This window comes from Amphiprion ocellaris, chromosome 4 (genome assembly GCF_022539595.1).
Source record: "Amphiprion ocellaris isolate individual 3 ecotype Okinawa chromosome 4, ASM2253959v1, whole genome shotgun sequence".
NCBI lineage: Eukaryota > Metazoa > Chordata > Actinopteri > Pomacentridae > Amphiprion > Amphiprion ocellaris.
The window spans coordinates 7,396,619-7,412,405 of NC_072769.1; the positions used below are offsets into that span (position 1 = coordinate 7,396,619).

At 39.5% G+C, this 15,787-nt stretch overlaps 1 protein-coding gene across 1 annotated transcript in view; it reads left to right on the forward strand.

Moving 5' to 3' along the window:
• Positions 1–2,958: 2,958 nt before the first annotated feature.
• The window catches only part of LOC111584070 (complement C3-like), a 64,974-nt gene continuing 52,145 nt past the window's right edge, over positions 2,959–15,787 (forward strand). The window contains exons 1-9 of the mRNA XM_023293322.3: positions 2,959–3,065; positions 9,188–9,386; positions 12,751–12,913; positions 13,758–13,846; positions 14,204–14,292; positions 14,409–14,491; positions 14,576–14,663; positions 14,756–14,858; positions 15,124–15,244. Coding sequence (XP_023149090.2) covers positions 2,971–3,065; positions 9,188–9,386; positions 12,751–12,913; positions 13,758–13,846; positions 14,204–14,292; positions 14,409–14,491; positions 14,576–14,663; positions 14,756–14,858; positions 15,124–15,244 — 1,030 coding nt within the window. The 5' untranslated portion in view covers positions 2,959–2,970. The remainder of the gene's footprint in view (positions 3,066–9,187; positions 9,387–12,750; positions 12,914–13,757; positions 13,847–14,203; positions 14,293–14,408; positions 14,492–14,575; positions 14,664–14,755; positions 14,859–15,123; positions 15,245–15,787) is intronic.

Consider the following 15,787-nt stretch of genomic DNA (forward strand, 5'->3'; position numbering starts at 1 on the left):
AATGGAAGAAGGCCATGTGATCTGATGAATCCAGATTTACCCTGTTCCAAAGTGATGGGGGCGTAACCCTTAAAAGTTGTTGGCTTACCTCTCCAGGGCTGTGAGTCAGGCAGGTTACAATTTTGTAATGTTCTTATAGTTTGTTGTTCTCATATTTTGCTGTCTTCCGTGTTAGTACATTACCAAAACAGCAGAACAGGTTTCTGTCGGCTTTTATTTCAGCTCCACACAACAACTCTGACCACACTCTCACTCTCGGTGTCTCATATATAAAGGTCGTACTAGAAACAACACGAAGTCGGAACTAACATCTGGGACACTGAGCAAGGCAATAAGGAAACACAAAATTATAAACTATCAAATAATTTAAATAATCTATGAAATAAGATTCAAGACACAACATAAATAAACACTGAAATATTAGACAAAAAATGTAAATGCAAATGAACACAATCATACATAAATCCAATGCTACAGGTGCATCACAGTAAGAAGAGAGGCGGATGAAGTGATGCACTCATCATGTCTCCAGGCCTGTAGGGGTTAGGGTTATGATCTGGGGTTGTTGTTGTTGTTGGTCAAGTCTAGGTTCAGCAACATTATGTTCCCAAAGAATGAGGTCAGCTGACTACCTGAACATACTGAATGACCAGGTCTTTCCATCAATGGAATTTTTCTTCTCTGATGGCACTTGCATGTTCTAAGATGACGATGCCAGGATTCATGGGGGCTCACATTGAGAATGAGTGGTTCAGGGAGCATGAGATGTCATTTTCTCCACAGAGTCCAGACTTCAGCCCCACTGAGAATCTTTGGGATGTGCTGTAGAAGACTTTGCACAGCGGTTCGACTCTTCCATCATCAATATAAGATCTTGGCAGAAAATTAATTCAACTCTGGGCAGAAACTCATCCACTGCCCTTAATTATAGTAAATCAGCAGAGAATTTTTTGGAAATTCTGGCTGGTTTTTTTCAACCTTTTTCTTGTTGCTTTTGTCTAATGTGAAAGGGTTGTCGATGATCTTTTACTCTTTTCCTTTCCAAAACCAGTGACTCTGGAAAACCTGGCAGATATATTACATTTCTATATGAAGGTAGTGTTTATTAGTTTATTAGTCAAGCAGCTAAATCAGCTGCTAGAGAAAAATATTTTGAGAATGTAGAGGATATAGTTCTGTTAATCAAGTATTATTTACTTTTTTCTTGTTCAATAATGCTATTAAATGAAGTAGTGAACAGTAAATATTTTAAGTGTTAAGAAGATGTGCTGGGCGTTTTAAACTTTGATACACAACAGATTTTTTTATTTTTTTTAATTTTTTTTAAAACGAAGCACAGATAAGTTGGCTCCACTGTGTATTTAATCTTTGTTCTGAAAACATTTGTATAATGAACTTTTCATGGAAAATGTCAGGTAGCTGTGAAACTTTGTCTCATCAAACAAACTGATCTGAACTGAATCCTGCAGCAGTTTCTGGTAAATTAACTTGATGGAGCAAATTAAGTTGGACAATCTTGGTTTTTTCTTAATTTTTCTATTTTCATATTGTCATTGCACGTTTAGTTTTTAATGTTTGACCAGTCATAAGTGAATGTAAAAACAGTAATAGTACTGTAAGAGGAAATTCAGTAATGACCAATAATACTGTTAATCAGAATACAGTAGTACAGTGAACACTTCGACAGTAAGGTGCAGGAATCCACATGCCAACACCTTACTGTAAAATTTACAGCAACCTCTTTACTGTGTAATAACTCTAGTAGCTACTATGAACAGCAGTGGGGTAAAATAATTTTTTGCTTCACAGTTTTGAGGTACTTTGAGGTGCTTTCTTTGCTTCAGTTTGTACTAGTTTATGTTTCTACTTCAGTCCAGTTAGGCAAATATTTGTAGTTTTTACCTCAGCGAGCAGGTAATGTTCCCACAACACTGGCTAACATCACCTACAAGCACTAATAAAGATTAAATAAAAAAACAAGAACATTTAAATCTAATGTTCAAAGGACGTTTCAGGCATGTTTAGCATTTCAACAGTAATGTTCCTATGGGGGTAAACATGAACTAAGACAGAACATTTTGACATTACATTGCTTTGTTTTAGGGATGTTGCTGTTGCGAAAGTTCTCCTATAATCTGTTATGACAGAGGAATGACACTGTAAACGCAACATTCAGAAAATGTTTTTAAAACATTTCCAGAGCATCTTTGGAGAACTTCATTCTGCTTTTTGAGAAGAACATCCAGAGAAATAAAATAAAACTTCCCACTGAAAACATTTCTAGGACTTTGAAGAATAGACCAACATTACCTACAAGTTCTAAAATCATTTGAAAGAAAACATAAAAATCTAATGTTCAAAGAGCGTTGCAAGGATATTTAGCGTTTCAAAAATAATGTTCCTATGAGGTTAAAAGTCAGAAAAGACAGAATGTTTTGACATTTAGTTTTTGAAGGATGTTGTCAGATTATGATAACAAAACAAGAATGTTCTCAAGCCAACATTCAAAAAACGTTCCTGTAATATGAAATAATAACAAAGGTGGAACATTTTCCCTGAAATATTCTGAAGATGTTCTAGGGATGTTGCTTTTGAGAACGTTCTCAATGCAACATTCAGAAAATGTTTTAAGAACATTTTCAGAGCATCTTTAGAGAACTTCATCCTGCATTTAAGAAGAACATTCCCAGAAATAAGATAAAACTTTCCACCGAAAACATTTCGAGAATTTTGCAGAACTGACTCAGAATGTTTTTAGAAACAAACAAATCTAAATAAATCTAGCTGGCAGTCAAATACGTTTATCTGACAGTTTTAATGACTGAATATGTCACATTATTCATTCAAAATCTAATCAATGATTAAAGCCTGAAAAATAATTTACAGGAGGAGGATGAGACAGAGGGTGCAGGAGGAGCAACAAGCGTGTTAAAAAGGGTTACAGAGGGAGAATGAACACACACAGCAGATATGGTATCTGGCAGCAGGATGTGTTGGATCCAGCCATCGCTGTTGGCCTTTCTGGCATTGTCCTTTCTGATTTCTGTGGCTGGTGGTGCTCCACTGTAAGTACAACTTCCTAACCTTTAAGATTCTTTGTTAATTTGAAGGCCTGATCAAAGCTAATTTGGGATTAAAAGAGATAAAATATTGTCTGTTTTCCTCTCTTAATCATAGCACTATGCTCTGACAGTTGTGACAATAACAACTACACTATATTGCCAAAAGTATTTGCTCACCCATCCAAATAATCAGAATCAGGTGTTCCAATCACTTCCATGGCCAGAGGTGTATAAAATCAAGCACCTAGGTATGCAGACTGCTTTTACAAACATTTGTGAAAGAATGGGTCGCTCTCAGGAGCTCAGTGAATTCCAGCGTGGAACTGTGATAGGATGCCACCTGTGCAACAAATCCAGTCGTGACATTTCCTGGCTCCTAAATATTCCACAGTCAACTGTCAGCTGTATTATAAGAAAGTGGAAGTGTGTTGGAACGACAGCAACTCAGCCACCAAGTGGTAGGTCACGTAAACTGACAGAGTGGGGTCAGCGGATGCTGAGGCACATAGTGCCAAGAGGTCACCAACTTTCTGCAGAGTCAATCGCTACAGACCTTCAAACTTTATGTGGCCTTCAGATTAGCTCAAGAACAGTGCTTCAGCAGAGAGCTTCATGGAATGGGTTTCCATGGCCGAGCAGCTGCATCCAAGCCATACATCACCAAGTGCAATGCAAAGCGTGGGATGCAGTGGTGTAAAGCAGCCACCACTGGACTCTAGAGCAGTGGAGACGCCTTCTCTGGAGTGACCAATCGCGCTTCTCCATCTGGCAATCTGATGGACGAGTCTGGGTTTGGCGGTTGCCAGGAGAACGATACTTGTCGGACTGCATTGTGCCAAGTGTAAAGTTTGGTGGAGGGGGGATTATGGTGTGGGGTTGTTTTTCAGGAGCCGGGCTTGGCCCCTTAGTTCCAGTGAAAGGAACTCTGAATGCTTCAGCATACCAAGACATTTTGGACAATTCCATGCTCCCAACTTTGTGGTAACAGTTTGGAGCTGGCCCCTTCCTCTTCCAACATGACTGTGCACCAGTGCACAAAGCAAGGTCCATAAAGACATGGATGACAGAGTCTGGTGTGGATGAACTTGACTGGCCTGCACAGAGTCCTGACCTCAACCCGATAGAACACCTTTGGGATGAATTAGAGTGGAGACTGAGAGCCAGACCTTCTGGTCCAACATCAGTGTATGACCTCACAAATGTGCTTCTGGAAGAATGGTCAAAAATTCCCATAAACACACTCCTAAACCTTGTGGACAGCCTTCCCAGAAGAGTTGAAGCTGTTCTAGCTGCAAAGGGTGGACCAACGTCATATTGAACCCTATGGATTAGGAATGGGATGTCACTTACGTTCATATGCGAGTCAAGGCAGGTGAGCGAATCCTTTTGGCAATATAGTGTATGTAATTTGAAGATGAAATATGAAACATTCTTTATGCATAGCCCATTTTTGTACAACAATAAATGCTTTTCCTAACATTAAATGTTCTTTCTTATTGATATTGACTAATTCTACGTCTCAGTAACAATAAAATACACTTTCAGTGGGTGTTTCGTGATGACACAATTTTCTATGCTTTCAGCTGAATTACCTCAGCCAGTGAGAAAAAAAGCTATGCATTTATTGTTGTGTTATTTGTCAAATGAAATGTTGTACAGAATTGTTCTGATCACTACAATGATTCTAAAATATAAAGACAGATATTCCTAAAATGCTCTTTAACATTAGATTAAAATTCTATCAACAAGGTTCAGCTAATGAGCAAAATTATAAAGTGTACAACAACAAATCAAGCAGATTTTGGCTTGTCTAACACCGACAGTAACAGATATAGAGTGACGATTAAAAAATTTGAATTATTGTTCAGCTCTGATCAATTTGGCCTTTAGGTTTTTCAAATGCCAGTAAATTGCAGCACAGTTTCCTGGAATCTGTTTTCAGTTTACACTGTGGTGACACAGTAAACAGAGTGCAGCACAATGATGAAATATTTCATTGATCTAGTGCTGGATCTTGGTCAGAATGATTAATAGATTACACATTGTATGTAAAATAAATGCTGGAGGTTATTCTGTACTTCCATTTTGCATGTTTCCAAAAACTTCTGATTATTTTACTTGTTTTCCTTCTACATATATGCCTCAATACATCCTCACAGAGCTCATCTTAGTAGAAGATGTGTTGTTTCAAACAAAAATGCACATTATGACATCGTACATTGTACATTTTGTAAAAATTCATGTTTTATTAGTCTTAAACCTTTAAAAAAATATAAAATTTGTTTAATCTACATGTTCAAATATCCCCTATAACAGCACTTTGGTTCAATCAATCAATCAATCAATCAATCAATCAATCAATCAATCAATCAATCAATCAATCAATCAATCAATCAATCAATCAGACTTTATGTATATAGCATTTTTTTTATACAAATGAAATGTAACAGAAAGTACTTTACAGATAACAGGAAAAAATGCAATAAAACAATACAAACAACCCTCCAACAGTTAGGAAAAGTTATCCTGAATAACACATGCAATGAAGAATCACCAGATGAGATTAATTTAAATAAATAAGATAAAATAGCATAGATAAATGCTATTTATTTATTTATTATTTATTTTATAAATGCCCCCTCCCCGGCTCCCCCTGCCTGTCACCCCCGCTCTACCAGAACTCAACAAGCTGCCAAATCCCCACCATGATCAGCTTCAGACAACCTCGGCAGCCCACCCTCAGAAACTGCCATTTTGCTAACCTTCGCCCACTTCCACGGACCTCACAGCCTTGTCCCCAGAAGCCCTCCCCTAATCACACATCCACACTTCACCTGAACTTTGCCCTCTTCAACACCCGCTCCGTCACCAGCAAAGGCCCCATTCTACAATTATTCATCCTGGACAATAAACTGGACTTCCTCTGTCTAACTGAAACATGGCACAAACCACTGGACTTCTACCCACTCAACCAAGCCACTCCCTCCGGATACATGTACCTCAACTCACCCCGCCCAGAAGGTCGAGGAGGTGGCATCGCAGTCATCCACAAACAGGTCTTCACAACCATCCCACTTTCCATCCCTGCCCCCCCCCTCCTTTGAACACCTTGTTTTTAAATTACCCGGTCCCACCCCAGTGGTCACTGCTATCATTTACCGCCCACCTAAACCAAACCCCTCATTCCTCCCTGACTTTTCCCACTTTGCCACCCAGCTATTAGCTACATCTCCCTCAGTCCTCATCCTTGGTGACTGCAACTTTCACATGGACAACCTTCACAGTAAATCTGCCTCTGACTTCCTGGACCTCCTACAATCACTCAACCTCACCCAGCATGTCAATTTCCCCACCCACAACCATGGACACATCCTCGATCTGGTTTGCTCCTCTGGTCTTACAGTCCTAAATATCTCCAGCTGTCATCTCTCCATCTCTGACCACCTAGCAATAACTATGGACATCAGCCTCCCCACCCCCCTGCCCAAGGAAAAACGGACAATCTTTTTTAGAAACACCAGATCACTCTCCCCCTCTGTATTCTCTGCCTCACTGACCACTGCACTGTCCGTCTCCCCTCCCCTATCAATCAATAACCCCACTGACCTTATCAACCACTACAATCATACTCTCTCTTCCTGTCTTGATCAGCTTGCTCCCCTCAAATCCAAATTAGTCACTTTCTCCCACTCTGCTCCATGGTACACCCCCGAACTCCACCTCATGAAAGCCCATAAACGACAGCTGGAACGTCTTGTCAAGAAAACAAACCTGACAGTTCACCGCCAAGCCTACTCCGACTTCCTCCAACAATACAAAGACGCCCTGAAATCTGCACGGTCCACTTTCTACTCTGACCTGATCAATACCAGCTCCAACAACCCCAAGTCCCTCTTCTCAACTGTCAACAAACTCCTTGCCCCCCCGGATACCGTCTCAAACTCGTTCACCACCGACAAGTGCAACCTATTCCTCTCTTTTTTCCATAACAAAATCATCTCCATCCACAGCAGCCTTGTCACCTCTCCCACTTCACTTGATCCCCCCTCTCCTCCACCAAACCCTCTGAACTTTCCCCCCCTGGCCCACTTCTCGCCCGTTTCCCCCCTGGACCTGCCCAAATTCATCACTGGAACTAAAAACTCCACATCCTGCCTGGACCCCATCCCCACTGACCTCCTCAAAAACTGCCTCCCTGTTATCTCCCCCCTCATCACTAACATCATCAACACTTCCCTCAGTACTGGCTGTGTCCCCTCACCCCTCAAGCTCGCCTCTGTCTCCCCCATCCTCAAAAAACCTGGTTTGGATCCAACCTCCCCTCACAACTTCCGGCCCATCTCCAACCTCCCCTTCATATCCAAAACATTAGAACGTGTCGTCGCTGCCCAGTTGAAAACTCATCTCACCTCCAACAACCTGTATGAAACCTTTCAATCCGGATTCCGCTCTCATCACAGCACTGAAACTGCTCTCCTCAAGGTCACCAACGATCTCCTCCTCTCCTCAGACTCTGGACAAGTCACCATCCTCATTCTTCTCGACCTCTCTGCAGCATTTGACACAATCAATCACTCCATCCTCCTGTCCCGCCTTCAATCCTCCATTAACATCACCGACACCGCCCTCACCTGGTTCACATCATATCTCACTAATCGACAACAATTCATCAAGGTCAACAACTGCACATCCCCCACCGCCCCCCTGTCCCATGGTGTCCCTCAAGGATCAGTCCTTGGCCCCCTCCTCTTTATCCTGTACATCCTCCCCCTCGGCAACATCATCCGCCGCCACAACCTACACTTCCATTGCTACGCCGACGACATCCAACTCTACATCTCCACCAACACCACTGCCACCACCACCCTCCCCTCTCTCTCCAGCTGCCTGGCCGACATTAAATCCTGGATGAGGAAAAATTTTCTCCTGCTAAACTGCGACAAGACTGATCTCATCTTTATTGGACCTAAATCACTCACACCATTTCCCCACTCCCCCATTACCATTGATAACACCACCCTATCTCCTTCTGCTCACATCCGCAACCTCGGTGTGATATTTGACAGCAACCTCACTTTTGAACCCCACATTAATCAGATCACCAAAACTGCCTATTTCCATCTCCGCAACATCGCCCGTCTCCGCCCCTTCCTCTCCTTCTCAGCCGCTGAAACCCTCATTCATGCCTTCGTCACTTCCCGCCTTGACTACTGCAATAGCATTCTCTTCGGCTCCACCTCCAAAGTTCTCAATAAACTTCAACTCATTCAAAACTCTGCTGCCCGACTCCTCACCCGAACCTGTTCTCACGACCATATCACCCCCGTCCTGCAGAACCTCCATTGGCTCCCCATTTCACACCGCATCCAGTACAAACTGCTTCTCCTCACCTTCAAGTCCATCCATAATCTTGCCCCCTCTTACCTTACCGATTTGCTCCTCCCCTACACCCCCCCCAGGAATCTCCGTTCATCCCACGCAAACTTCCTTTCCATCCCGCACAGGACCAGCCGGCGACACTGGGGGGACAGAGCCTTCGCCATTGCCGCCCCCACACTCTGGAACTCACTCCCCCATGCCCTCCATGACTGCACCAACCTCACCACATTTAAATCCCTTTTAAAGACTCACCTTTTTAGATCTGCTTTCCTTAAGTGATTCTGTATTTTATCTTGAACCTGTTTTACTATCTACTGATTTTAATTAACTGTTTTGTTTTATCTTATTGTATTTTATGTACAGCATCTTTGAGTTATTGGAAAAGCGCTTTATAAATAACATTTATTATTATTATTATTATTATTATTATTATTATTATTATTATTATTATTATTATTATAAATAAATTACATTTAAAATTTATTATTAAAATAGTGGTGGAGATAGAAATAGAGGTCCTTTTTTTAAAGAACAGAATAAGAAAATAAAAAGTCAAGTAATAAACTGTACATTGAATAAACTAAAATATGTAAATAAGTCAATACGTAGAGAAATCAATACATAAAATTAGTTTTAAGAAGAGCAATAAATAAATCTATCAAATCAATCAAAAACCTGAGTGGGAAGGTAAGTCTTTAATTTGCTTTTTAAAACAGCACTACAATCTTTCTGTCGTCTCTCTTCAGGGAAGTGATGTCAGCACCCAACTTGTTGCGAGTGGGAGCGGTAGAAAACATCTTTATAGAAATTCAAGATTACACTCTTGAAGATCCCGTTAATGTTGACATCATCGTTAAGAACCATCCAACCAAAAAGAACGTGCTTATTTCCACATCTGTGACCCTGAACAAAACGAACAAGTTCCAGGACATTGGAAGAATTATGGTAATGTAACAGTGCTTTCTGAAACTTGATTTAATTGCAAAACTATGCTTCTACCTCTGAGCTTGATGCCTTGCTGTTGTTCTAAAACACTGTGGAAAAGTTTTGCGAAGTTCTATTAATGTTTTCAGCAGGAAGTTGTTATTTTTGGCTCCCAGAATGTTCTTCTCAAAGGTCAGATAATTTTCTCTAAAGACATTTTAAAACATTATAGGATTATTATGTCCTCACATTCTTGTTCCTAAAATTGACAATATCCTTCCTTTGTTACCATGCAACATTATGAGAATGTTTCAAAGAAGAACAAACTATAGTATATTACATCAACAACATCCTCAGAAATGTTGCATTTTTGCTAACGTATCATATTATAGGAAAATTGTATTTAAAAAACTAGGGCTGGGACTTTAACACGTTAATTTCGATTCATGAATTACAGCGAAAATAACGCGTTAAACATAATTAATTGCACCCTCCTCAGTTCCCTCATTTCTTCCACACCGGTAACTCTGATGAACACTTCAGCCCAGTAGGTGGCGGTAATGAACCTAAAGTCTGTTTTTAGCCATGAAGAAGAAGCACAGGAAGCACTGAGTGAAGTCAGGCACTGGTGAACAGTGAAGGAAGACGAGATTGAGCTTGTTTGACAGAAGGTGTTCTTTTAAAAATCTTCCCGATGGCAGCTTAGATAAAAGCCTGGTTGTGTGCAAATTGTACAACAAAGAGTTTTCTGATCACTGCGTCACTTCAAGCCGACGGTATCACCTCAATGTAAAACATGTTGCTGTTAGCACCAGAGCTAACGTTAGCTACGAGTCATGCTAACGGCTAACGGTGTAGCCATCCCATAATAGACCACTTTTCGAGACAGTGCTTGAGTTTACAGAAAGTCTTAAAATGTTGAATAAAATCGCTATGATTGCACTTAGATTTGCAATAATCTGTGAATGTAGCAGACAGATGAAAAATGCAGATAAATAGAAATGAAACATTTTTGTGGTTTAAGTTTTTACTCCGTCGAGGCTCTGCCTCCTTGGAGGAGGAATAACCTAAACAACAAAAATATCTCTTTTAATAACTTAATTATAAAATTTTTGTTTATGAAAAAATTACATAAATAAAAATTGATATTCCTATAAAAAGAACCATCAAAATTACACCATTTATCAGACCCAGAAAAGATGAAAACAGAATGAATCTCTGGATTTTCAACTTTCTGAAGCTCCTTGAATTACTTATGCTGATTTTATGTGCCATACAGTGGAAAAAACAACTAAATTTAGGCTTTAAGTATTCAAAATCACTTTTTTCTATATGTCCCATTTTCCTTTTTTAAAATAAATTTTAAATTATAAACACGTCTATTCACTGATTCAACTGTCAACCACAATTTTATTTGAATTGAAAAACTTCACTTATTGTGTCAAATATTGCTATTTGACAAAACTGCAATTAATTGCGATTAATTATTTACAAAGCCTGTAATTAATTAGATAAATTTTTAAAATTGCATCCCACCACTATAAAAAACATAGACTTTGTGTTGTCTATGGTCATAACATCCCGGAAGCATTTTTTGAATGCTGGTGTAAGATTTTCCATTCTTTTCTTTTCCCCCTACAGGGACATGATTTGAAATGACAAACATCCTTAAAACATTCAGTGACTGCTAGATTATAACATTTTCTTTAAAAAGATTATTCACATTTGTGAGCCAGTGTTGCAGTTGCTAGCTGGGCTACCTGTTTTCTTGTGAACACTTTTCATTTGTACATAAAAACAAAGCAGATGCGGCATCCTCTTAAAGGCCCATTAAAACAGTTTTATGTGTACCTTGATGCCAGCCTACCTGTGCTAATTAACCTGTGAATATACATTTATGTTATGCTGCTACTTACTGTTACATAGTTCAGTGTCTGAGTTAAAGATATTTTACTAGTTGTTTCATTGTCACAGTATCATCACTTTAATGTAGATGTTATAAGATTTAAATTCAAGAATTTCCAATCCTGAGAGTTTAAAACCAATATAATGCCATTTGCCAATGCACTTGTTGACCATAGGAGAAATTTTCATATTTGCCAAGCTGGCAGCTGAAGAAATGATTGAAGTGAGGCTAAAGCTGTCTTGCACACAATGAGAATGGGCTTGCAGCAACAGATTTAATACAGTAAATTGCAATTATAATCAGGTTATAATCAGATATGCTCTTGCCTTAATGACTGGGAAGTGACATTATTAACCTGCATTTTTGGCAGCTTTCCTTCTTGGCTTTGGCTGCAGCGACTGTGTTTCTTTAAGTCTGAATTCTTTCTTTTAGTTCCTCATACTTTGTTTTGGTTCATTCTTCTCATGAGAAAATACCGCTCTAGACCTGTCCATGTTGGCCTCTTTTGCATGAATAAGTTCACAGCTACATGTGGAAACCGTGGATTCACTTCATGTGATTACAGATGTTAGGTTTACTGAAACCAAGCTTCAGAAAGTTATCCTGGATTTGTTGAACTTGAGCTTGAGCCCAAGGTCCACTCTCACAATGAGCATCTTGCCAAGTGTTCTTGCAAAATTGTTTTCCCTGCCTATGTTTTGATTACCTGTGCTGACCTCTTATCTGTTTATATAGACTTTAACCTCTGCTTGCTCTAGCTGCCAAGCTAAATACCGGAAATTCTTCCCGTAAGCCTTTGTTTGTATTTTTCTTACGATAAATCTTCTGAACTGTTCCAACCTGCCAACTTTTGATTTGCACTCACGTCCTCCTCCCTGCTTTCCCCCCAATTCCCCCTCGTTCAGAACTGAATCATGGTCAATTTAATTAGGCGTTTTTGACAAGAGTTTACAAAGAAAAAAAAGACTATTTCATGTGTATTTCATTTCTACAAAGTAATGTTAAATAATTAAAAGTGTTATTATTGTTGTATAAATAATTAAAATAATATTTTGTAATGAATTGACATTACTTGTAGAAATCTGTTTTCATTTTGACATAAAAGTCTTTTTTTTTCCATATTATTCCCCAAAAAAACCCCAAAATATATTGACCATGATTCAGAGCAGAGAAGCAAATTCCTAAGGTATTGTGAAAAGTACAATCCAAGGTGGTCTGCTTTCTCTCTCAGCTGTGATTGATTGTTAGATTTTGCTTTCTTGTTACTGTAGAGCTATTTTTGGGATCACATACGTACCTATTATAACTTCATCATGTTCCTCATATCATCAGTATTGTTCTTTTTTCCACAACACCTATTGGTATTCACTTTTTAGCACATCACTGTGTTTTCTACTTGTGTATCGCAGATATACAGATTCTTGTCTTTTAAAACTGTATGACGGACTTTCATCTCTCACTGTATTTCTTAATGCTCAGATTCCTGCCGAACACTTCAGTAAGGATCCCAAAGTAAAGCAGTATGTTTACCTGCAAGCGAAGTTCCCTGACCGAGAGCTGGAAAAGGTTGTGCTAGTCTCCTTTCAATCTGGCTACATCTTCATCCAGACCGACAAGACCATCTATACTCCCGGTACCCCTGGTGAGTCCACTTCTACGGCAGATCACTGCTGAGAAACACGTACCTAACCTCGTGAATTGCTGAATTGGTAGTATGCAGTGGCCACAAAGTGCAAAATTCCTTCAGAAAACAAACAGACAACACAAATGCAAATGAGAAACTGTGACTACAATACAGCACACAGCTTTTCTAGCACAATATACGACTCAGTAATAATAATCAGCAATTCAGATTCTATAACTTTGAAGAAATGTTGGTAGATGTGCACTAAACTGTGAAAACGTTTGTCACCAACATTATCAACCCCCAAAATACGTACATCGGGTCATTAGCATAGTATTGTGCTTCAGTTGTCCTCATGGAGTTTTGATATTGCCTTAAACAATATCCATTGATGATCGACCACACAGCAGTGGAGCAGTGCCTTTGTGCAATCTCCTCTTTTTCTGGGTTAAATGTCAGATAATTCATAAAAGGTTTCTCACCAAGTTAAGACATTGCCTAAGATTTTATTCTGGAAGCGCCATCTTGTGAGACATACTTTTTCCTTCTGTAGGCTTTGTGGAGTGTAGCTACATGCTGCACAGAAAGCAGTTGACAGTGAAAATGAAATAAACATTGACTGTATATAAAGATGGGCAAACCCTCAGTGTCACCTACAGGTTTCCTGAAGAGCAGTTTTGAAGCTCATAGTGTTGGCTCTGGCCATTGCCTTGTAGGCAGTTACTAAGTTCCAGTTAATCCAAAAATGGGAGTCTATGGGGATTAATGTGTTTTGGAATCAGCCTCAGGTGGCCATTGGGGGTACTGCAGTTTTTGGCAACTCAGGCATCAATTTTGTTTTTGTTTCGCCTCTGTCTGGCAGTCTTGTACAGGTTGTTTGCAGTGAGGCCTGGCATGGAACCAGTGGAGAGGGAAAATCAAATGGATACTTCAGTCACCATTGAGATTACGGTATTGTATCTTTAAGTATTACATAACTGACAATAATATTACAGTATCACAGAGAGAAAGTCTTTTGAGGAGTTCAATAATGTTCCCAGAGTATGATCAACACTGCTCCTGAGTTTTGTCACTTATAGACCTAAAACATTCATAAAGCAAAGGACTCTGTACAAGAAGCCATGTTGATATTCTTGCATGACCTCACCCTCAAAAGGAATGTTGGGAAATGTAATAAATAGCTGAAAGCAGAAAGCAAATCAACCACTGAAATAGTTGCTAGAAAACAATAATTTCACGGAATGACAAAGCAGGGATTTTTAGATCGATGATGCTAACTGTTAATAGTTGTGTAATGTTTATTTTTAGACCCCTGACAACATCATTGTAGAATCCAGTCATAAATCGATAAAATCAGGGATCTACTCTGCATCTTACCAGCTTCCTGTAATTGTTAGGTAAGTTTTTTCATTTTTCCAACTTGGAAAAATTGGCCTGTGAAACTTTTATGTATTTCAGTCCTTCATGTTTATTGATATGTCATTTTTGAAATATGAGCTCTTTGTGCATGTAGTACTGGATTGTGGAAGGTGGTGGCCAAATTCGAAAGCAACTTACAGCAGAGCTTTGTTGCAGAGTTTGAAGTCAAAGAATACGGTGAGTCCCCTCTCAAACTCTTAAAATCTTTGAAGCCTTCACCTCTCTGCCTGGTTTGATGCCAAAATGCACATCATTTCACAGTGCTTCCGAGTTTTGAGGTGAAACTGACGTCTGAGATTCCCTTCTTCTACGTGGACAGCGAAGAGCTCAACATCAATATCAAAGCTAGGTTTGTGAAATCACAGATTGATTGGAAGAGAAAATAAACAGGCTTGTATTAATTTGTTTCTGTTGATTGCAATTTTACTTTTTTGCTTTTAGGTATCTGTTTGGTGAAGAGGTGGATGGAACAGCCTATGTGGTATTTGGGATTATGAATAAGGGTCAGAAAAGGAGTCTTTCGAGCTCTCTTCAGAGAGTGCAGGTGAGCACATATTTATACTTTTGGTGCATAACAGTCTGCCTGTTGATGTCTCAGTGTGTCTCATTTTCATCTTTCCCACTTAGTTAAACTTCTGCAGTTTAGTTTCACCACTAGAATGTTACTGTCCTCCACATGGCTGCAGTTACAATACTGGAGTTTAATTGTCAGATTCTCTACAAATAATTAAATATATCAAAGGCTGAAATAAGAATTTGCGTGTTTACAAAAGGATCCACTAATTTATTTTTGCATTAATTTGCATTAGATTGTCAACGGTAATGGAGTCGCCAAACTGAAGAAGCAGCACATAACAGACACCTTTCAAAACATCCTTGATCTTGAAGGAAGCTCCATATATGTATCTGTCAATGTACTAACGGGGAGCGGTAAGTAAGAAATGCACCACATCTTGTGTGAATTGTACTGGTTTTTGTAGTGTATTGTACGGTGGCCGAGAGGTGCAAACCAAATTTACATAATGCAAAACACTTTTACGACATCCAAGACAAATTTACAAGTGACAAAACACTTTTACAAGTCCGAAAACACTTTTACAAATCCAAATGTAACAGGAAAGGGAATGTCCCAACTCCGGGATTGAACCGGAAGTGACGACGAGGAGCGGCTAATGCACTCTGTCGGTCTGATCTGCGCCATTTAAACACTCTAAAGACCGACCACACGGAAAACAAAACCGCGTCAATCGGTTCATATGTTCCCCACAAAACGGGCAAAACATCACCCGCTTGCTGTCCGTTGCATTAGCCGCTCCTCGTCGTCACTTCCGCTTCAACCCCGGAGTTGGGACATTCCCTTTCCGGTTACATTTGGATTTGTAAAAGTGTTTTGTCGCTTGTAAATTTGTCTTGAAGGTTGTAAAAGTGTTTTGCATTATGTAAATTTGGTTTGCACCTCTCGGCCACCGTAGT